Raw genomic sequence first — 24508 nt, 5'->3', positions numbered from 1 at the left:
AAAAAGGGCTACATTACAGCAAAATTCTAAACGGGCAAAGTGTGTTAAAAAGACAAGCCTGAAGGCTCTGTGCCTCAATGCGATGAGTATTCAGAATAAGGTGGATGAATTAACTGCGCAGATAGCAGTTAACGGATATGATGCAATTGGCATCATGGAGACATGGCTCCAGGGTGACCAAGGTTGGGAACTCAACATCCAGGGCTACTCAACATTTAGGAAGGATAGAAAGGAAAAGGAGGCGGGGTGGCATTGCTGGTTAAAGAGGAAATTAATGCAATAGTGAGGAAGGACATTCGTTTGGATGATGTGGAATCTGTATGGGTGGAGCTACGGAATACCAAAGGGCAGAAAATGCTAGTGGGAGTTGTGTAAAGACCACCAAACAGTAGTAGTGAGGTTGGGGACAGCATCAAACAAGAAATAAGAGATGTGTGCAATAAAGGTACGGCAGTTATCATGGGTGACTTTAATGTACATATTGATTGGGCTAACCAAACTGGTAGCAATGCGGTGGAGGACGATTTCCTGGAGTGTATTAGGGATGGTTTTTGAGACCAATATGTCGAGGAACCAACTAGAGAGCTGGCCATCCTAGACTGGGTGATGTGTAATGACAATGGATTAATTAGCAATCTTGTGCGAGGCCCCTTGGGGAAGAGTGACCAAAATATGGTAGAATTCTTTATTAAGATGGAGAGTGACACAGTTAATTCAGAAACTAGGGTCCTGAACTTAGGGAAAGGTAACTTTGACGGTATGAGGCGTGAATTAGCTAGAATAGACTGGCAAATGATACTTAAAGGGTTGACGGTGGGTAGGCAATGTCAAGCATTTAAAGATCACATGGATGAACTTCAACAATTGTACATCCCTGTATGGAGTAAAAATAAAATGGGGAAAGTGGCTCAACCGTGGCTAACGAGGGAAATTAAGAATAGTGTTAAATCCAAGGAAGAGGCATATAAATTGGCCAGAAAAAGCAGCAAACCTGAGGACTGGGAGAAATTTAGAATTCAGCAGAGGAGGACTAAGAGTTTAATTAAGAGGGGGAAAATAGAGTACGAGAGGAAGCTTGCCGGGAACATAAAAACTGACTGCAAAAGCTTCTATAGATGTGTGAAGAGAAAAAGATTAGTGAAGACAAACGTAGGTCCCTTGCAGTCGGATTCAGGTGAATTTATAATGGGGAACAAAGAAATAGCAAACCAATTAAACAAATACTTTGGTTCTGTCTTCACAAAGGAAGACACAAATAACCTTCCGGATGTGCTAAGGGAGCGAGGGTCTAGTGAGAAGGAGGAACTGAGGGAAATCCTTAGGTGGGAAATTGATGGGATTAAAGGCCGATAAATCCCCGGGCCTGATAGTCTGCATCCCAGAGTACTTAAGGAAGTGGCCCTAGAAATAGTGGATGCATTGATGATCATTTTCCAACAGTCTATCAACTCTGGATCAGTTCCTATGGACTGGAGAGTAGCTAATGTAACACCACTTTTTAAAAAAGGAGGGAGAGAGAAAACGGATAATTATAGACCGGTTAGCCTGACATCAGTAGTGGGGAAAATGTTGGAATCAATCATTAAGGATGAAATAGCAGCACATTTGGAAAGCAGTGACAGGATCGATCCAAGTCAGCATGGATTTATGAAAGGGAAATCATGCTTGACGAATCTTCTGGAATTTTTTGAGGATGTAACTAGCAGAGTGGACAAGGGAGAACCAGTGGATGTGGTGTATTTGGTCTTTCAAAAGGCTTTTAACAAGGTCCCACACAAGAGATTGGTGTGCAAAATCAAAGCACATGGTATTGGGGGTAATGTACTGACGTGGATAGAGAACTGGTTGGCAGATAGGAAGCAGTGAGCCGGGATAATGGCATGCAGTGACTAGTGGAGTGGCATAAACTAATATGGCAAGGGGATGGGAACCAATACAGGGAGACAGGGAAACAAAAAGGAGACAAAAACAAAAGACAGAAAAGAGATGAGTAAAAGTGGAGGGCAGAGAAACCAAAGGCAAGAAACAAAAAGGACCGCTGAATATAAAAGGGCTGCAGGAGGGGTAAAAACTAAAAATCATGGTTTAAAAACTAGGATGAAAACATTCTGCCTAAATGCACGCAGCATTAGAAATAAAGTAAATGAGTTGACGGCACAAATCATTACAAATGGGTATGATTTGGTGGCCATTACAGAGACATGGTTGCAAGGTGGCCAGGACTGGGAATTAAACGTACAGGGGTATCTGATGATTTGGAAAGATAGGCAGGAAGGGAAGGGAGGTGGGGTAGCTCTGTTAATAAGGGATGATATCAGGGCAGTTGTGAGGGATGATATTGGCTCCAATGAACAAAATGTTGAATCATTGTGGGTGGAGATTAGAGATAGTAAGGGGAAAAAGTCACTGGTCGGCGTAGTTTATAGGCCCCCAAATAATAACTTCAAGGTGGGGCGGGCAATAATTAAGAGAATAATGGAGGCATGTGAAAAAGGAACGGCAGTAGTTATGGGGGATTTTAACCTACACATCGATTGGTCAAATCAAATCGCAGGGGGTAGCCTGGAGGAGGAATTCATAGAATGCATACGGGATTGTTTCTTAGAACAGTATGTAACAGAGCCTACAAGGGAGCAAGCCATTTTGGATCTGGTCCTGTGTAACGAGACAGGAAAAATAAACGATCTCCTCGTAAAAGATCCTCTCGGAATGAGTGATCACAATATGGTTGAATTTGTAATACAGATTGAGGATGAGGAAGTTGTGTCAGAAAAGAGAGTACTATGTTTAAACAAAGGGGACTACAGTGGGATGAGGGCAGAGTTGGCTAAAGTAGACTGGAAACAAGGACTAAACGGTGGCACAATTGAGGAACAGTGGAGGACTTTTAAGGAGCTCTTTCATAATGTGCAACAAAAATATATTCCAGTGAAAAAGAAGGGCGGCAAGAGAAGAGATAACCAGCCGTGGATAACCAAGGAAATAAAGGAAAGTATCAAATCAAAGACCAATGCGTATAAGGTGGCCAAGGTTAGTGGGAAACGAGAGGATTGGGAAGATTTTAAGCAACAGCAAAGAATGACTAAAAAAGCAATAAAGAAAGGGAAGATAGATTACGAAGGTAAACTTGCGCAAAACATAAAAACAGATAGTAAAAGCTTTTACAGATATATAAAACGGAAAAGAGTGACTAAAGTAAATGTTGGTCCCTTAGAAGATGAAAAGGGGGATTTAATACTGGGAAATGTGGAAATGGCTGAGACCTTAAACGATTATTTTGCTTCCGTCTTCACAGTGGAAGACACAAAAACCATGCCAAAAATTGCTGGTCATAGGAATGTGGGAAGGGAGGACCTTGAGATGATCACTATCACTAGGGAGGTAGTGCTGGACAGACTAATGGGATTGAAGGTAGACAAGTCCCCTGGTCCTGATGAAATGCATCCCAGGGTATTAAAAGAGATGGCGGAAGTTATAACAAATGCATTTGTTATAATCTACCAAAATTCTCTGGACTCTGGGGAGGTACCAGCGGATTGGAGGGCAGCTAATGTAACGCCTCTGTTTAAAAAAGGGGGGCAGGCAAAAGGCAGGTAACTATAGGCCGGTTAGTTTAACATCTGTAGTGGGGAAAATGCTTGAAACTATCATTAAGGAAGAAATAGCGGGACATCTGGATAGGAATAGTGCAATCAAGCAGACGCAGCATGGATTCATGAAAGGGAAATCATGTTTAACTAACTTACTGGAATTCTTTGAGGATATAACGAACATGGTAGATAGAGGTGTACCGATGGATGTGGTGTATTTAGATTTCCAAAAGGCATTCGATAAGGTGCCACACAAAAGGTTACTGCAGAAGATAAAGGTACGCGGAGTCAGAGGAAATGTATTAGCATGGATAGAGAATTGGCTGGCGAACGGAAAGCAGAGAGTCAGGATAAATGGGTCCTTTTCCGGTTGGAAGTCAATGGTTAGTGGTGTGCCACAGGGATCTGTGCTGGGACCACAACTGTTTACAATATACATAGATGACCTAGAGGAGGGGACAGAGTGTAGTGCAACAAAATTTGCAGATGACACAAAGATTAGTGTAGAGAACACAGAGAGGCGACAAGGAGATTTGGATAGGTTAAGCGAATGGGCTAAGGTTTGGCAGATGGAATACAATGTCGGAAAGTGTGAGGTCATCCACCTTGGGGGAAAAAAACAGTAAAAGGGAATATTATTTGAATGGGGAGAAATAACAACATGCTGTGGTGCAGAGGGACCTGGGGGTCCTTGTGCATGAATCCCAAAAGGTTAGTTTGCAGGTGCAGCAGGTAATCAGGAAGGCAAATGGAATGTTGGCCTTCATTGCGAAAGGGATGGAGTACAAAAGCAGGGAGGTGTTGCTGCAACTGTATAAGGTATTGGTAAGGCCGCACCTGGAGTACTGCGTGCAGTTTTGGTCACCTTACTTAAGGAAGGATATACTAGCTTTGGATGGGGTACAGAGACGATTCACTAGGCTGATTCGAGAAATGAGGGGGTTAACTTATGATGATAGATTGAGTAGACTGGGTCTTTACTCCTTGGAGTTCAGAAGGATGAGGGGTGATCTTATAGAAACATTTAAAATCATGAAAGGGATAGACAAGATAGAGGCAGAGAGATTGTTTCCATTGGTGGGGGAGACTAGAACTAGGGGGCACAGCCTCAAAATACGGAGGAGCCAATTTAAAACAGAGTTGAGAAAGAATTTCTTCTCCCAGAGGGTTGTGAATCTGTGGAATTCTCTGCCCAAGGAAGCAGTTGAGGCTGGCTCATTGAATGTTTTCAAGTCAAAGATAGATAGATTTTTAAGCAATAAGGGAATTAAGGGTTACGGGGAGAGGGCGGGTAAGTAGAGCTGAGTCCACGACCAGATCAGCCATGATCTTATTGAATGGCGGAGCAGGCTCGAGGGGCTAGATGGCCTACTCCTGTTCCTAATTCTTATGTTCTTATGTTCTTATGAGTGCCGCAGGGCTCAGTGCTGGGACCCCAGCTCTTTACAATATACATTAATAATTTAGTTGAAGGAATTGAGTGTAATATCTCCAAGTTTTCAGATGACACTAAACTGGGTGGCGGTGTGAGCTGTGAGGGAGACGCTAAGAGGCTGCAGGATGACTTGGACAGATTAGGTGAGTGGGCAAATGCATGGCAGATGTACTATAATGTGGATAAATGTGAGGTTATCCACTTTGGGGGCAAAAACACGAAGACAGAATATTATCTGAATGGTGGCAGATTAGGAAAAGGGGAGTTGTAACGAGACCTGGATGTCATGGTTCATCGGTCATTGAAAGTTGGCATGCAGGTACAGCAGGCGGTGAAGAAGACAAATGGTATGTTGGCCTTCATAGCTACGGGATTTGAGTATAGGAGCAGGAAGGTCTTACTGCAGTTGTACAGAGCCTTGGTGAGGCCTCACCTGGAATATTGTATTCAGTTTTGGTCTCCTAATCTGAGGAAAGACGTTCTTGCTATTGAGGGAGTGCAGCGAAGGTTCACCAGACTGATTCCAGGGATGGCTGGACTGACATATGAGGAGAGATTGGATCAACTGGGCCTTTATTCACTGGAGTTTAGAAGGATGCGAGGGAGTCTTATAGAAATGTATAAGATTCTGACGGGACTGGACAGGTTAGATGCGGGAAGAATGTTCACGATGTTGGGGAAGTCCAGAACCAGGGGTAGGCGATTTAGGACTGAGATGAGGAGAAACTTCTTCACTCAGAGAGTTGTTAACCTGTGGAATTCCCTGCTGCAGAGAGTTGTTGATGCCAGTTCATTGGAGATATTCAAGAGGGAGTTAGACATGGCCCTTACGCTAAAGGGATCAAGGGGTATGGAGAGAAAGCAGGAAAGGGGCACTAAGGGAATGATCAGCCATGATTTTATTGAATGGTGGTGCAGGCTTGAAGGGCACCTATTTTCTATGTTTTTATGTATCACCTAGGGAGTCCCCCATGGACCCATTTTTGCCTTTCCCCACCACCCTCATCAACATCTGGAAACATGAGGACAGCTTCCATATGTGCGCTGATGATGCTCAGCTCTACCTCTCCATGATCTCCCTCAATCCCTCCACTGCTTCTGTGCTGTCTGACTGCTTGTGCAGCATTTAGTCTCGGTTGAGCTACAACTTCCTCTAGCTAAACATTGGAACAATGAAAGCCATCATCTTCAGCCCCCACGATAAATACTATACCCTCACCGCCGACTCTAGCCCCCTCCCCGCAAAAAAGATTGCTCATATGCTCAAGGTCATTTTTGACCCTAAGCTAAGTTTCCAACCCCACATCCTCTCCATCAGAAAGACTCCCTACTTTCCCTTCCATAACAGCACCTTCCTCCGTCCCACCTCCACTCATCTGCTGGCAAAACCCTCATCCATACATTTGTCACTTCCAGCCTAGACCATTCCAATACTCTCCACACTCTGTAAACATGAGCTCATCCAAAACTCTGCTATCTGTATCCTGTCCTTTACCAAATCCTTCTTACCCATCAGCCCATCCTTGCTAACCTATATTGGCTCTCCGTCACCTCAACTTCAAAATTCTCATCTTTGTGTTTAAATCCCTATCTCTTTAGCCTTCTCCAGTATTACAGTCCCCCTCCCCCCCAAACTCTCTGTTCCTCTGATTTTAGCCTGTTGCCCACTGCTTCCCTCCCCCTCCCCCCCCCCCCCCCCACCCTCCATGGCAGTCCTGCCTTAAGCTGCCTGGCCCCCGCTCTTAATTCCTTCCCTTGACCCCTCTGCCTCTCCACCCTCCTCCTTCAAGATCCTTCTGAAAAAGCCCTTTTAGCCAAGCTTTTGGTTGCTCCTGCTTCTTTGGTTTGGTGTTCATTTTTTCTTTATGCTTCCAGGAAACATCTTGGGATGCTTTTCTACATTAATGGCACGAGGTTAATGAAAATTGAAATTGTGAAGATTAAAATAGGAAGAATAATATAAATAAAAATAAAGTGCATATTTCATAATACTAACCTAGTAAGCTAGCCACAATAGACACCAATCCTGTTCCAGCTCCAAGTTCTATTACATTTTTGTCATCAAGGTTGAATTCCTTCCAGTTGTTTTCCAGAAAATGGCACAGTTCAACTGCCTATAGGAAGAAACAATTATAACCCTGGTCAATAATTATTTTATATATATTAGTATATTGCCTACAGTAACTTGAATAGAATTTTTTTCCATACAATATGCTAATGGAATTCAGAGATTTTCTTGAGCTAGCTATTGGCCAGAGTCTGAAACCAAATTGTGACCGTTAACATGACAAAATTGAATGGGAAATGTTGACAGAAAAGCATGACCAAAAATCTTTGAGAAGAGCGCATAGTCAGTGATTGGCTTTCATCCTTGATTGACAACTCCTGAGGCCAGAAGCTTCTGAGTGGAGTTTACCTGAGATTTCCGAAACCCAGCTAAGCAGTTTCACTGTTACCAGCAGGAAATTGGGTTACTTTGACTCCATGCATAGTTTATCAGTTAAAAAACGAATATCAATATGTATACATAGTGTGAAGAATGTCAAAATTTGTACGTGATCATAAATACACAGTTTCATACTGATTGCTATTCATAGGACTCATTGGCCTAAAAATTGGGCCACTTACCACCACCAATTTGCATCGCTGTCCTGGCGAAAACTGGTGGCCGCCACTCCAGCACCCTTCTCTGGCACGGGACTCCACGGCTGCCATTTTATTGAGGGCCTTACAGCTGCTGATTGTAGCACTGGCCCTGGGCATGTAAATGAAGAGAGCATGACGTTGCACGTCGACATAACATCACCTCAGCGAATTATGACCTTAGAGCTGAGTTCTGTGCTGGGTCCTAAGCTCGCTCCGAAAACCGAGCATTCAGCAGACTGACAGAGAAGTTGTCAGCACCTTTTAAAGGGACATGCACATCTTTCAGGTAAGTTTGCATTTAAGCTTTTGGACTGGATTTTTAAAATTTTGTTGAAGAAGTGGCTTGGTGCAATACATGTTAAAACTTTTTAAAAGAGTGCTGTTGGTTGCTTGTAAAGCCTCGGATGGTAAAGGAAGGCCTCTGAGATGACAGAGGATGCTGGCAATACTCAGCAGGTCAGGCAACATTCGTGGAGAGGAACAGAGTTCACATCTCAGGTTGAGATGTTGCCTGATTTGCTGAGTGTTTCCAGCATTTTATGCTTTCATTTCAGATTTTCAGCAACTGCTCGCTGAGGGAAGAGAAAGACACAGAAGGGGAAGAAGCAGAAGTAAGGATGCAACTCAGACAGCCCCTTTCTGGCTGGAATATCAGGGATCGAATCATCCGCCTGTGGTACCAGTGACCACAACCCCAATTCCCCTTTTAACATTTGTCCCTCGCCATACTTTCCCTCTGTTACTGACCATCACAGCGTCCTCTTGGCCATAATGCTGAAACAAAAGCCACCGCAAAGCAAGCTTTCCAATCCAACTTAATACATCTATCAATCCGATATACCATCAAGAAATCAACTCATCACCCTTTTGCATTCCCTTAGTGACTGTCTTTTGTGTGCCTTTGTCTATCCTACTGTGATGTCACACAGTGCTACCCCAGTGCCTGCAGCCTGACTGGTGGAAGGGATTGTGAAATTGAGTGATGCTGCTTCTCTTCATCGGACTGCATTTCTTGGGTGTGTGAAGTGAGAAAGGCACAAGGGTGGAATTGTGGTGAGGGGAGGGCAGGAAAACAAGAGGTGCTTGCGAGAAGGAGGATAACATAAGACAATACCAGCTTCTTCTATCTTTTCAACCCCGCCGCTGGCCAAGGGCTCATCCATGCCCCTGCCAAGAATGGCCAGCAACATCCCCTGAGGTGAAGCTAGTAATGGGAGATGTGCCTTGTGATTGGTACATATTGTTGATAGGTGAGTGATTTGGGGGGAAGTCGTGCATTGAGCAATGTATGAGGCTAGTGGTGCAGTTATTAGGAGAGGGCTTTTGACGATGTATTCACTGACCTCGTTACCTGGTCTGAAGTCATGAAGCTTCTTTGTGCGCTGGAGCCAGGTGGTGGGGACGACACTGCTGGCAGTGATGGCCTCGGTGATGTGGTCCCACATTGTTTTTTCTGGAGGGCCTCCTGGCCGCTGTGGGTAGAGGGCCTGTCTTGCAGTGTTGACCCCCTGCACAAAGCTGGAATGCTGCGTACAAGACCTTGGGTGTCCCTTCCCTGGCTTGCTGAGCCATTTGTGTTAGCACTTTTCTCATTTTATTTAAGTGTGGAAGGCAATTCAGCTTGAAGAGCTGAAGATCTCCATTTAGGATTTATTTTTAATGTTAATTTTTTTTCAGAAGGCAGTTGAGTTGTGAGAGCTAAAACTGCCTTTTTTTTTACATGATTTTTATTTTTTCATTTCAGAAGGCGGTTCCCCTTTAAGGGACTGAACTGCTTTCTGAAATGACAGCCTCGCTTTCAAAACAGGCTGTTCCAGCTGCAATGAAGCTACGGCCACAGTACATCGGGGCCTCCTGCTGGGACGAACCCAACCAGGACAGCATTGCATTAAGTTTAGGACTGGGCTAATGTTAATTAGTCCCCAGAACCAATTTTTCAGTCCTGTCAATGCCACCATTTTGGCGGCTGTTACACCCACCCAAGGTGACACCGACAGCTTTTGTGGCATGAATTTCTAGTCCGTTATCTTTTATCTAGGCACTGGGCAGTTAAAAATGCATTATTTTTAGGGGCTACAAGATGTGATTATGTGAACAATTAATGATACTGAATCCAAGTAGAATGTGTAGCATAAAACACAAAATATAACAGTGTCAAATACAATAAAGTTGTCTAGTTCCAATTAACTCGTGTTAATAAAGTGATATGGTGTTATTCTACCATGTACTGTACCATTTTGAGCCATATTATAAACTCTGGCTTATTGTCATATTCAGAAATCAGCCAGCTTTTTTTAAAATTCAAAGCAGAGTAAACCTACCATTTTGATACAAAATGAAGTTTATTTTATTACTTAAGGAGAGTCTTGTCAATCGTGTAACATAGCTCCATCTAGTAGACTACTGCTCCACCTACTGGACAACTGTGGTAGTTCAACTGCTGATGTTTACAATAAAACAAGTCCAGATTGAAACCATCTTGAGTGTGTGTGCTTCAGTGATGTCGTAAGAAGATATTACATTCGTGACGTAGGATGGGATAATGTAATTCCCTAGCTGAAATTTTTGTTGGTGGATAATTCAGCCAACCGACAGAGAAACTTGGTTTTGCAGCACAGCTAAAAATCCAAGGTAAATTTCAAGCACGCTGTTGGCATTGCCAGAGTCCAGATGGCTGCGTCTATGGGAATAATAGGATGCTTGGGTGAGTTCCACCATGACCGAGAGACTTTCGGAGCATATGTGAAGCAGCTAGAAATTAATAGTATCGTCGAACCCCGATGATGAAAACCGTAAACCAATGGGTGTTGGAAAGAAAACAGGCTATTTTCCTGACTGAAGCAGGTCCCGAGCTGTGTGAAGCCCTGAAAAATGTGCTTGTCCCTGTTAAGCCGAAGGACAAGCCACTGAATGAAATTCTAACCAAGTTAGGACAGCATCATCATCATCATAGGCAGTCCCTTGGAATCGAGGAGGACTTGCTTCCACTCCCTAAGTGAGTTCTTTGATGGCTGAACAGTCCAATACGGGAGCCACAGACCCTGTTAAAGGTGGGACAGACATTCGTCGAGGGAAAGGGTTGGTAGGGCTGGTTTGCTGCGCGCTCCTTCCGCTGCCTGCGCCCAGCCTCTTCATGCTCTTTGTGTCGAGACTCAAAGAGCTCAACGCCCTCCCGGGTGGACTTTCTCCACCTCGGGCGGTCTGCGGCCAGGGACTCCCAGGTGTCAGTGGTGATGTCGCACTTTACCAGGGAGGATTTGAGAGTGTCCTTATAACGTTTCCGCTGTCCTCCTTTGGCTCGTTTACCATGAAGGAGCTCCGCATAAAGCATTTGCTTAGGGAGTCTCGTATCTGGCATGCGTACTATGTGGCCTGCCCAGCGAAGCTAATCAAGTGTGGTCAGTGCTTCAATACTGGGGATGTTAGCCTGGTCGAGGACACTGATGTTGATCCGCCTGTCCTCCCAGGGGATTTGCAGGATCTTGCGGAGACATCGTTAGTGATATATCTCCAGCGACTTGAGGTGCCTTCTATACATCGTCCATGCCTCAGACCCATACACAAGGGCGGGTATTACTACAGCCCTGTAGACCATGAGTTTGGTGGTAGATTTGAGGGCCTGGTCTTCAAACAGTCAGCCGAAGGCTGCACTGGCGCACTGGAAGCGATGCTGAATCTCCACATCAATGTCTGCCTTTGTTGATAAGAGGCTCCCGAGATATGGGAAATATCTCACTACAGCACTACAGTCCTGAGCCCTTGGAAATTGCTGAAAGTTATCATTTTAGAACATGAGATCAATTAACTGACGAGCGTATCAGTGAGTATATTGTAGCTTTAAAAAAGCTATCCATTCACTATCATTTCGGAAACTTTCAGGACCGAGTATTGCGTGACCGCTTTGTTTGTGGGATGAAAAATGAAGCAATCAGAAGAAAGTTGTTGACAACCCCTAATTTGACTTTTGAATTACCTTGTCAGACAGCTATGTCGATGGATATGGCCAACCAATATTCCTGAGAATTTCGCACCATTTCCAGACAACCGAGGTGAATCGCCTGCAGGTTTAAAGTAAAAGGCAGTTGGGCTCCAAGACCTCAGCAACTGGCCAGGATAACAGTAAATTGAAGTTGTGCTTTTGGTGTATGGGATAACACCTCACTCAAAGCTGTCCATATATGAAAGCTGAGTGTTTCTTCTGCAAAAAAACTGGACATCTTGCAAAGGCATGCCGACTTAAGAGTAAACTGATGTTCAATGCTACAAGTAGAAATCGCCAGACGCGACATAGCATTGAAGAGAAGCAACAGGACAAGAAGTTTCTGGAGACACACGTCATCAGGAGCACGAGGGTACCTAACATTGATTCGCAAAGTATTGTCATCCAAGTAGACGTTGCAGGAACCAAGATACCCATGGAAATTGACACTGGTACATCCGTGAGCATAGTACCGAAATCACTACATCGCGTCAAGTTCAGTGATTTTCCAATGGAGAAGACGAAGATAGAGCTGCGAGACTAATCAGGAGAGAAAATCATATCAGTGAAACATATCGTATCAATGAAATACAAAGATCAGTTTCAGAGCTTGCATCTCTTAGTAGTGACAGGAGACGAGCCTGCCTTAATCAATAGAAATTGGTTGGGATCACTGAAGCTGGATTGGAATGAGATTTTTCATATTGAAACAAGATTGGCACCGAAGGATGATGTCATCAAGCAGTATCCAAAGGTTTTTCGTGAAACAGGCAGTCCGATCCAAAGTTTCAAGGTAAGTGTCAGGGTACAGAAGGACGTTCAACCAGCTTACTGCAAACCACGTCCCGTATCATATGCACTCGAGGAGAAAGTTGAGCAAGAAATCAAAAGACTAGAAACTGAGAACATTATCTCTAAGGTAGATCTAAGTAATTGAGCTACACCCATTATTGTACCTAAGTCAGATGGTAATGCTGATGCTATGTCCAGGTTACCATCCCCATCACAGGTTACACCCAATAGGAAAGAAGTGTTCTATATTTCATACATTGGTGAACTGCCAATCACAGCTGAAGAGATTGGTAGAGCAACCAAACATGACCCAGTTATGTCAAAGGTATATGCTTACAATGCAAATAGCTTGCCAAACCAGGTATCAAGAAAGATATTCATCCATACTTCATCCATAGGAATGAATTATCAGTGGATAAAGATTGCCTCATGTGGGGTGCAAGAGTAGTTATTCCCAATAAGTTCAGGTCCAAATTCTTAGGAGATCTTCATGACCAGCACCTGGGAATGTGCTTGACCAAGAGTTTTGCACACAGTTACTTATGGTAGCCAAGTCTAGATAATGATATAGAATACATCATTAGCCAATGTACAACATGTCAATCGGTAAGCAAGAAACCACCATCAGTACCATTTCAGCCATGGAAATGGCCTCCCAGTTGTGGCAAAGGTTACATGTAGATTTTGTTCATTGTGATTGATAGCCATTCGAAATGGGTAGAGATGTTTCCGATGCGGAAGATAACAACAAGTAAAACACTAGTTAATTTGCGAATATTGTTTTCTTCATATGGCCTCCCAGAAGAAACTGTGTCTGATAATGGGCTGCAATTTTGTTCAGAAGAATTTGCACAGTTCATGAGCAGAAATGGTGTGAAACATACCAAGGTTCCACCATATCACCCTGCCTCATCAAGCAAATGTTGGATCCAAATCCAAGGAAATGGTAGTTGCCGTTGGACCACAAATTGGCAAATTTTTACATTATTTATCATAATATTCCTTATACAACTATTGGTAGAACACCAGCAGAGTTGTTTCTCAAATGACAGCCACGAACCAGGTTCTTCTTGTTAAAGCCAAACTTGGCACAATCAAGACAGAAAGAGAATCATGATTGAGGTAGAGTAAGAGAGAGAAGTGTGAAATTGAATCAGAAGGTGAGAGTGAAGAACCATTGCCATAAATGGTTAAAATGGTTACCAGGAAGAGTAGTGAAGATATGTGGTCCTCACACATATTTGGTCAAGATGTTTGATCATGGACAGATTAGGTTTGTTCACATTGATCATATTTTACCTACAGATGTGGAAGAAATTGAAAGTTGGAATGTTTTGATTACTTCTGATGAGTCAGATAGTCTTGTTACAAGTAGAGTACCAATAGCAAATCTTGCATCAGATGTATTAGAAACAAGTCCAAAAGAAAATCAGAATTTAAGTCTGAATCCGAGTCAGGCAGACAAACAGTCTGAAGTTGTGGAGTGTCAAAATGTAGATCAAGGGTTATCTTTAGAGAAAAACTTTCCTCGGGCTCAGCCTAGAATGAGTCTTAAGTTCGACACCATGTTTTGGAAGTTCTGTTCGAGAGTGAAGTTCCTCTTCGAAGCAGAAAACCAGTGGTTAAGTTTGATTTGTAAATATGGCAAAATAAGTTCATATCTTTTGTTTGGTATAACCTTGCAAGTTATGTATGATGATTATGTAGTTATAATTACTTCTTCATTAAGGAGGGAGAAGTGTAATATAGCTCTACCTAGTGGACTACTGCTCCATCTAGTGGACGACTGTGGCAATGCAACTGCTGATGTTTACAATAAAGCAAATTCCAGATTGAAACCATCTTCAATATGTGTGCTTTAGTGATGTTGTAAGAAGATATTACAATTAGGGCCCCTTTTTTAAAAAAAATACAATTACACAGAATTATCAGTATCCCTTTGTTTTGTTCTAACTACCACACGATTGTATTATTAATTAAATGTTGAGTGCTGATGACACCTGATAGAATACTGATTTTGATGGTACACGTTATGAGAAAACTGCATTAAAACAGTCAATCGATGCCAAATGATCCGTGTGTGTATTACTCTTAGTTTTGCCCCTTCACTAACACCTTCCAACTAGTAGAAAAATTCAAAGCTCAACAGGATTGGGTGAAACAGAACAATGCTTATAATTATTATAACTTTCAATTTTAAAAAGAGGCTTGAATGGAGCAACTGCTTCTTTGATATACTATTATTACTTATGGGTAAATAATCCAGTGTACTCCAATTCATCACTAATCAGTGGGTTATATGTGCAATTTTAGAACATAATTTGGGAAACCTGGTCTGAACAATGTAGTGTGGTGGGTGCGGGAGGGGGGTGGAGGTGAGAGAATGTAATCCCTTCAACGGCATAATCCTCAGCTATGTGGCAATATAAGAATAATTTTAATTTTTACTCCTTGTTGAATGTATTTACACCTTCTTCCCGTCCTGTGCTCTTACTATGTCATGCGCCATAAGGGGTGACAAGCTGCTTCCAGGCCCTTGCCTGGGCTGCTCTGTAACCAGCTGCCCTAAGGTGAATTACAGTGACTCGGGGATTCTCACTCCAGTGTTCACTACCACTCCTGGAAGCATGTAGATTAGTAATGCAGTATGTGGCAGAATCGCAGGGCTGAGCCTGGTGACCATAGATATTAACGTGACTCCCCTCCCGCCCCCTGTAGTATGCACACCACTTTGTAACTCCAGTATGATGTGCAAAAACACTGCATTCATCGTTATAATTGTTACAAATTGATAAATCATAGTAAATTTACACCAACTCCTGTGAACCATAGGAAGTGTTATCAATTTGTTTCTTTATTCTATGTCTCCCATTTTTATTCTCATCAAGTGTAGGTTCTAAATTTAGTATGTGTTAAGTAAGACACACCCCTGGCCAGGTCACAGCTCCAAAGTGATCAATAGATTCGTAGATGGTGATCTCATAACCTGCAAACAGGTAGAGTTCCTTTGCAACGCAGCCGTAAACTGAGGGGGACCAAATCCTTCGAGCAGCGTCTGACGACTTTTTGGTGTCCGTGAGAATTTCTGGTGGAAAAAAAACATAAATCTGCAATGAACAAAAAATATGATTTGGATTGAAATAATAGTATACTATCAACAATCCATCCATTTGCATATAGATTGAAGACATATTGCTCTTTATGTAGGCTCCACTTTGTTATTCCTGTATATTTTCATTCATCATTAAAAACACACCTTGATTAAGATCTATCCTCCTTTGTCTCACTAATTATGTGACCTGGTCTGATATGAACAAGTCCTTGAGGAGCAGGGGCAGATTAACCATGGGGAGGATGGGGCTACAGCCCCAGGCCCACCAAAGAAATGTAGGAAAAAAATATATAAAGCCTCCCAAATAAGCCAAATAGAATCAGTGACAATGGATTATGTGTAATATTTGCTAATGTTTCAATTGCTCTTCGGATGTACCTGTCCCTGATGATTACAAACTGTAGCGGAGAACGATCGTTTTCTGTGCTCAAGAGATTAAAAAAAACAAATTTGGGCAACGATGGACCAAATCCGACTGAACGTCCTTTCACTTCTGTGTATTGAACATGACTTGTTGGCTACTATTGAAACGGGAGACATCATTGAGAAATTTGCATATAGGGAGTCTCACAATGTTATCTTGTAACGTACCTGCAGGATATATACTTCCTTATACAGGCTAGATTCACTTGTTTATACCTATATACAGAAGTACCTATATACACCAATGTACCTATATACAGAACAGAATATGTATTAGCTTGTTTTATTTCACATGTTATTGAGAGAAAATTGCATATATATATATATACAGTAATCTAGTATTGCAATGTTACCAGAACCAGAATATATACCTACTTGATACAGAATATATGCTTTCATTGTTGAACATTGTCGTGTATGCATGCCTGTTTACTATGTGATGTCTGTAACACTGTTATGCCACAGTGAATGGACCCTTATACTGCACACACCTTACCGGTACACCAGAGGGTGCTGCTGCTGGAGACCTAGTGGTTGCCTGCACACGGCAGGTGACCCAGTATAAAAGGGAACTCACAGCTTGTTGTCGTCACTCAGGAGCTGCAAATAAAGGACTCCAGATCTGCACAGTTTAAGTATCATACCCTGCCTCGTGGAGTCATTATTAAAGGTGCCTACATACACTATAACTGGCGACGGAAATACAAGGTCACGAACTACATGCTCAACATGTCTAACCTCAGCAACTTCCAGCAATTTACAGAGGGGGAAGATTGGGATGCTTTTGTGGAAAGATTGGAACATTTCTTTGTAGCCAACGACCTGGTCTGCACAGTTTAAGTATCATACCCTGCCTCGTGGAGTCATTATTAAAGTTGCCGACATGCACTACAAATATATTGACCTATGTTTTCATACTCCGAATCAGAATTATATACGTAATGTAATGAACATGAACAAACATAACTATAGGCCCTGCTTCTTCCGCAAGCAGAGGCCCAACCAGTCCCCATCCACCACCGCCCTCCTCCACCTGGCTGAACGTGTTCTCACATTGAACAACTTCTCCTTTAACTCCACTCACTTTCTCCAAATTAAAGATGTTGCTTTGGGAACCCACATGGGGTCCTAGCTATGCCTGCCTTTTTGTGGGATATGTGGAACATTCTTTGTTCTAGTCCTACTTAGGTTCTCTCCCTCACCTCTTTTTCCAGTACATTGATGATTGTATCGGTGCCATTTCCTGCTCTTGCACTGAACTAGAAAATTTAATTCATTTTGCCCTTTTTCCACCCTTCCCTCACCTTCACATGGTTCATCTCCAACTCTTCCCTTCCCTTCCTCGACTTCTCTGTCTCCTTTTCGGGGGATAGGCTATCGACCAGTATCCACTATAAGCCCACTGACTCCCACAGATACCTGGACTAAACCTCCTCCCACCTCGCATCCTGTAAGGACTCCATTCCATTCTCCCAGTTTCTCCATCTCCGTCACATCTGCTCTGACGATGCCACCTTTCCAACTAGTGCATCCGACATGTCTTCCTTTTTCCTCAACAGAGGATTCCCCTCCCCCATGGTTAACATGACCCTCGACCATGTTTGTTTTATTTCCCGCATCTCTGCTCTCACCTTTTTCCCCTCCTTCTCAGAACCACGACAGTGTTCCCCTTGTCCTCACCTTTCACCCCACCAATCACCACATTCAATGGATCATCCTCCGCCACCTCCAGCGTGATCCCACCACCAATCACATCTTCCCCCCCACTCCCCTCTCAGCATTCCGAAGGGACCGCTCCCTCCGCGACACCCTGGTGCATTCCGAAGTCACCCCCGCACCCATCCCCTTCCTACGGCACCTTCCCATGCAATCGCAGGAGCTGCAACACCTGCTCTTTTACCTCCTCCCTTCCCACTATCCAGGGCCCCAAATACACCTTCCAGGTGAAACAGCGATTTACATGTACTTCTTTTAATTTAGTATACTGTATTCGCTGCTCACGATGTGGTCTCCTCCACATTGGGGACCAAATGCAGATTGGGTGACCACTTTGCGGAGCACCTCCGTTCAGTCCATAAGCATGACCCTGAGCTTCCGGTCACCTGTCACTTTAATTCCCCACTCCACTCCCGCTCCGACATCTCCATCCTCGGCCTCCTACACTGTTCCAATGAAGCTCAACACAAGCCCGAGGAACAGCACCTCATCTTTTGTTTAGGCACTTTTCGGCCTTCTGGACTCAACATAGAGTTCAACAATTTCAGACCATAACCTCTGGCCATTTTGGGCTCCCCCACCCCTGATCTTATGGTTTTTTTTCTCTTTGTCTCCAGTGGCAGCTGGTCATTATTCCGCTATTCACACCCTATCTAGACTAACTTTTTTCTAACTTCTGCCATTACCATTTCAATTTGACCCATCATCCCTTTTGTCTTCATAATCTCTCCTACCTTCCATCCTATCACAGACCTTCCCCTTTGTTCTTTCTTCTCCTCCCCTTTTCCGTGCACCTTAAGAATCTATTCTTTTTGAACATTCACCAATTCTGACGAAGGGTCATCGACCTGAAACGTTAACTCTGGTTTTCTCTCCACAGATGCTGCCTGACCCGCTGAGATTTCCAGCATTTTCTGTTTTTATTTCAGATTCCAGCAGCCGCAGTATTTTGCTTTTGTATAACTATAGGTCCATTTGGATCAGTTTGCCCCAGGACCATCATGCCTTTAATCCAGCCCTGTCAGGGAGGTAACTAACATTTTACCTTGTCTTTGAAACAGGCTGGCACTGAAAAGAGAATCCTCTGAATAATCTTTAAGAATTCCTGGCCTCACATCTCCCTATCTCTGTAACCTCCTCCAGCCCTACAGCCTTCCCCTGAATTCTCCTTTCCTCCCATTCTTGTGCACACAAATTCCTTCATCCCACAGTTTGTGACATTATCTTGATCCATCTGAGCCCCATGTTCTTGAATTCCCTCCCTAAACTCCTCCACTTCTCTGCCTCCCTCTCCTCCCTCAAGACCCTTCTATGATTTGGCCTCAGTGAAGTACCTAAAGCTATTTCTATGTTAAAGATGCTATATAAAGGAAAGTAGCTATTGTTGTTCAATATATATTTTAATCAGGACATGCTGGTATTATGAGTGAAAATGCAAGTACCGTATATACTCGCGTATCATGCGACTTTTGAAGACCTAAATTGTAACCTAAATTTGGGGGGTCGCATGATACGCGAGATACAAAATTTGCGGGTGTGAAGTGCTGGCCAAGATTAGGCTGTTAGGCTGTTAAGCAGACCGTATCCACGCTGAATCTCGGCAGGTATCTCCTGGGCTGGATTGCAGCCTCTATTGTCACTTGTACTGTATCTTTGCTGTGGTCTAGAGATCGCCACCCACAACTCCCTCTGAAGTTTGCTGCATTATTAGAGGCTTTAACAATCAAATCTCCATCTATCTCAGCCCATGCTTCTTTTACCCACAAACACAGTAGAGGCAAATCCGGAGCCTTCATATTCCCTCCCTTCGTAAATGATTTCTCTCCTTCCATCATCCAGTCATTCCATTTCTTTCTTATATTGTCTTTAAATGGCTTATTAATGGATACGTCAAGTGGCTGAACGACGCAAGTCAAGCCAGCTGGAATGATTGCTATATCGGTGTTCGATTCGCGAACAGCTTTCACAACAGAATCCACTCGATGTTTCATGATTCGGTTGTTAAGGTCTGTATTCGATCGTTGTTATGTGTTAGGGTACTTGTTACGTGTTGGGTACTTGTTAAACTTGTTTGAAAGCCTAGCCTAGTGGCATCTGGTATCTCAAAAAAGTGACTCGCATGATACATGAGATATATGATAAAATCATGTTTTGGGGACGAAAATTTAGGGGTCGCATGATACGTGAGATCGTAGGATACGCGAGTATATACGGTAGTTTTGGAGCAGCATTGGCTAGGAGCCTGGGTCCAGGTTGCCACTTGTTCTTTAGGCTGCAGATTATTTGTAGAACCAAGGAAAAGCAAAATATATTTCAAGAGGGAGAAGTGTCAACAGCACCAACAATAATCCTTCTAAAAGCTTCAAATATACCGGTTATTTTTTCTTCTGGCCAGGAGAGTTTACAGGTTTGTTATTAAATCAACCAGCTGAGAAAATAAGAAAATAGTGGACAATAGTTGTTAAGCTCCATGTACTTGTGATCTGTTTGTTTGCACAAATAGAAGAAAAATACAACTAACCATTTGCTAAAAGACAGATTTCAAATATGCTATTTTTCACTTTATTGTCAAAAAGTCTTTCCTCCTCGCAGCAATGTGGAAAAACGAAAGGTTGAAGCTTGAGCAGAACCAGAGGGAACATTAGTATAAATAACCCAAGAGGATGAACCATAGGTTATTTAGAATTGCATTAAAACATCTTGGAGGTGAAATATCTTAGTTGTGATTCTTCTCACTGATGACTGATGTTATTATTCAACAAGTGGAGGATAACAGCATAATCCACTGAATATGGAAGATACTATGAAGGCACATGAACAATCTTTTGGCTTACAAATAATAGAAATATCGGGAATAGGTGAGATTTATGAGTAACTGTTCTGTAGATTTATGCTGCACACATGGAGATAACATCCATGTTGTATTTACGTCCATAGCTGATGGCAAAAGGCCATTGACATCACAATACTTCACAATATATTGCAATGAAATCTGGCAAAGAAATACATTTTATAAATGTAAGTGCAAAGCCAACAGTTACAATGGTATAAATGTACATGTTTTGTAAAAAAAACATTATTTTATGGCAATGATGCACTCGTAGGTCTTGGTGCTGTATTTCTATAATCCACCATACTCTTTCTTGTAGCCTGAGTATAGCCATAGGGCTCTGCAAGGTGGTCATCAATTGGTCATTTTAACGTGGAGTTGTTGAGTCAAAATTATCTTCTGTAGTTCATAGCTTCAACCTTATTTTTTTTTATATTAACATATTAAACACCATTAAGAATCTTGACACTTTTATACTTAGTATTTGTACTTCCTTATATATACACACATCTCTGCTCCGAGAGAAAGATAAATGCACATTTACTATAAAGATGCTGATCAAATGCAATATAGTATATATTGGTTAAATAATACAATACCTTCATTTTCACGAGAAGATTCTCTTCCTGGCTGTTGTTCTTGGTGTTGAATTTCAAATTCCTCCTCACTCTCTGCAGATATATCTATGGTAGAGGTGGTCTCCATTGTGGAAAGATGACTGCATAAGTCACAAATCAGATTATTGCAGAATAATAATACCATTTGTGGGTCAGTTGAGAGGAGTATTGAAAGAGTAAGACAAGGAATAGCAAATTAAAGGCTGCTGTTCCCGTCCAACAGGGGAGAAATACAGGTGGGGGAAGTGACTGAGGAACATTTATTTTCTCTGTAGGGAAAAGATTTTCAATTGCTTGAAGTTTTTGAAGTTTGGTATAGGAATGGAGATGAAGGATAAGAGGGCAAATGGAATCTGTACCCAATATTTTTCTTTTGTCTCATTTGCACTTTGGTGTGTTTTTTATTCCAAGTCCTGGTGTTTGTATTTTTCAGTCACACTCCCAGTATTTTTTTTAATTACTACTAGTCTTTGTTTTAGTGCTATTGCTAGCCCTGTGCTTTTATTTTAAAGTCCATACACTGTGATAGCACTAAAGGAGTTTTCCAGGCTACAGAAAACTTCTGTGCATGTCAAACATTTTCTGTTTTAAACACAAGAGACTTGAAATTACTCTGAGTGAAAACAGGGGTAAATGTTTAATTTTGTCATATAACATTCCTCTGCTATTTCAAATGAGATAGTAACCTTGAAAAATAAGTTTTTAAAAGCTGCTTTTTAAATTAATTTCTTTGGTGACAAATGCTAAGCAAACACATTCGTAACTGACTCCCAGAAGCCATCAGCTCATTAAACCATTTTTGCCTCAGATTAGCAGTGCGAGACAATGCCTTATTAACTAGTTCACACAGTTCTGTCCTCCAATCAATTTGATTGGTTTTGGTACACTCAAGACCTGCCTTTCAACTGATCTGATTGGACCTCTAATCTCAATGGTAAATCTGATATATCTTTTGAAATGCAATGAATATAATGAGTAAATTATGCTGTCATTTAATAGTACTTGTAATTGACATGTATGATTCTGGACTTGAGACCTGATAAATAGCCTCTAGAGCTGACCACCAGAAGGTGGAAGCAAGTGACTCTACTGGCCTGGCCTGGGCTAAGCAAATTATCAGCAGCACAGTTAAATCATGACTTTACACACGGGAAACATGGGTGGATCTACATCTATGACCAATCCACGGTGTGTTGTGCTAGATTAGAGCATTATTTGAATGAAAGCAGAGAGCTACATTTTTTTTGGTTTGATGGGGGTGGTGGCTGGTTGAGCCAAATCAGTCTTTCGGAGGACCCGTCAAACCGAGGACCCGTCTACTCTCAGGTGGATGTAAAAGATCCCGTGATGCTGTTTCAAAAAAACACAGGGGAGTTATCCCTGGTGTCTTGCTAATATTTATCCCTCAATTAACATCACATTATCTGGTCATTATCATATTGCTGTTTGTGGGAGTTTGTTGTGCGTAGATTGGCTGCAGCGTTTCCTACATTACAACAGTGACTACATTTCAAAAGTACTTCGTTGACTGTAAAGTGCTTTGGAACATCCTGAAGTCATGGCAGATGCTATATAAATGCAAGGTTTTTTTTTCTTTGTAAATGCAAAATGTTAAATCCCATGGAATTAATGTAATACACCGAATCACAGACCTTCCCCTTTGTTATTTCGTTCTCCCCTTTCACTGCCTCTGAACCTGCTTAAAAACTGTTAATCTCAAACACCTTCCAGTTCTGATGAAAGGCTAGCGACCTGAAACATTAAGTCTGTTTCTCTCTCCATAGATGTTAACAGACCTACTGAGTGTGTCCAGCAATTTCTGTTTTAATTTCAGATTTCCAGCAGCTGCAGCATTTTGCTTTTGTTCTTATAGAATTAAGTTCTGTTATGTTGTTGTTCTAATTTTAATCAGAGACAGAGTGACCGAACATTTTCTCAGCACTTCACTGTATTAAGGCATAGTAATGCAGAATGGAAAGTCGTTCAATCCAGGACATACACACTTTTGGAACTGAGACAAAGAAGTATCTCTTTAGAAATGGCTTTGGTAATGAATCACTAACTTGATTTATATAGCCCACTATTTGTTTACAACCCAACTAAAAGAGTTACAGTGATCATGTCCTCTGTGGTAACATATTTCTTCGTCATTACTTTGGAATGCTTTCATATTTTTAGGTTGGTCACTTATCAGCTTTTACTAGATTCTTTGGCAATCAATGCTGTGGATATACACACCGCCATGCAAACTATTTCTTTAATAGCTGGTCAATCTTTATGGAGATACAATGTATTTATCACAAACATACTTTGTTTCTAATAGTTAGCAGTAATGCACAATAATATTTAATTCAAATTAAATGCAAATATTTCAGTAAAACTTGAGGAAAATATGAACTAAAAATCCAATTATACATGTGTGAAGGAAAATAAAATAAACTTGTGCACAGTTGAGTAAATAAGCAACATAAATTAGTAATATGAGAATGCACCAAATAAAACGTGTACCTTTTCTAAAGTAGATTGAGAACTGCGATGTGTCTTCAAGCCTGAGAAGTGTCAGCAGCATTCGGAGTTGGACTGCAGTAAATAAAGCTATCTCCGAAGAACACTCCTCCCCTTCACCAAAAGCCAAGTGGTATCATTGTCAATTACATAGCAACATTATCCAGTAACAACAGAATTCATTATCTAATAGGAACAGAATTCAAAAACTTGCTCTTGTCCGAAGGAGCCCTTTTGCTCGGATAGGTTTGATGTTACACTGGCCTTGTCCAAGGGAGGTTAAGGCCAGCAATACATCATGTCTAAAATGCTGAGTAGTTACAATTCCTCTATAGAGATGGTAGGAGAAGGGCACATCGGGAGAAGGATTGCAGTCCACGTTCTGGCATCCTGACTATAGGGCAGCCATAATTCATTCATCTATAGTTTGACTTCCTGGAAGCTCTAATGTTGCACAGTGTAATCTATTAAGGGAATCTATTGATCACCTGCAGGACACCAGGATCGAACATCTGACATGATTTGAGCATCGAGAAAATCACCGACGAATTCGACGTTTCCGACGAATTTACAGTGGAAGATCGGGAGAACCCTTGTGGACATTTTATCCGCAATTATTAACTTTACTGCTCCATAAATTGGATTGTCTTAGACATAGGAATCTGGACAATGCAAGATGATCACTGAGAGGAATAATCTCAGAACTTCAACGGAAGGTTTATTTAATTATCCATGTGAACAAATAAATGTAAATGACACAGGAAGGGACCTGTTGGGTTGAATGTGGTATCTGATTAGCACAATACAGGACCTGGGCGATGCTCCTCGACTATGCTGTACACAGGTCTCTACCCAGCCAGGCC

General features: G+C 42.1%; 1 protein-coding gene across 1 annotated transcript in view; it reads right to left on the bottom strand.

Annotated features, from left to right (window-relative positions):
* Nucleotides 1-24076, bottom strand: part of LOC139275027 (protein-lysine methyltransferase METTL21C-like) — a 48651-nt gene extending 24575 nt beyond the window's left edge. Inside the window, exons 1-4 of the mRNA XM_070891899.1 lie at nt 23649-24076; nt 21123-21241; nt 15370-15527; nt 7022-7139 (exon numbers count right to left, since the gene is read on the bottom strand). Of these exons, the coding sequence (XP_070748000.1) occupies nt 7022-7139; nt 15370-15527; nt 21123-21228 (382 nt within the window). The 5' untranslated portion in view covers nt 21229-21241; nt 23649-24076. The remainder of the gene's footprint in view (nt 1-7021; nt 7140-15369; nt 15528-21122; nt 21242-23648) is intronic.
* Between the last annotated feature and the right edge of the window lie 432 nt (nt 24077-24508).

The sequence above is a fragment of the Pristiophorus japonicus genome, chromosome 10, assembly GCF_044704955.1.
Source record: "Pristiophorus japonicus isolate sPriJap1 chromosome 10, sPriJap1.hap1, whole genome shotgun sequence".
NCBI lineage: Eukaryota > Metazoa > Chordata > Chondrichthyes > Pristiophoridae > Pristiophorus > Pristiophorus japonicus.
The sequence above is the reverse complement of the archived record's forward strand: the minus strand, read 5'-3'. Positions and strand labels throughout refer to the sequence as shown.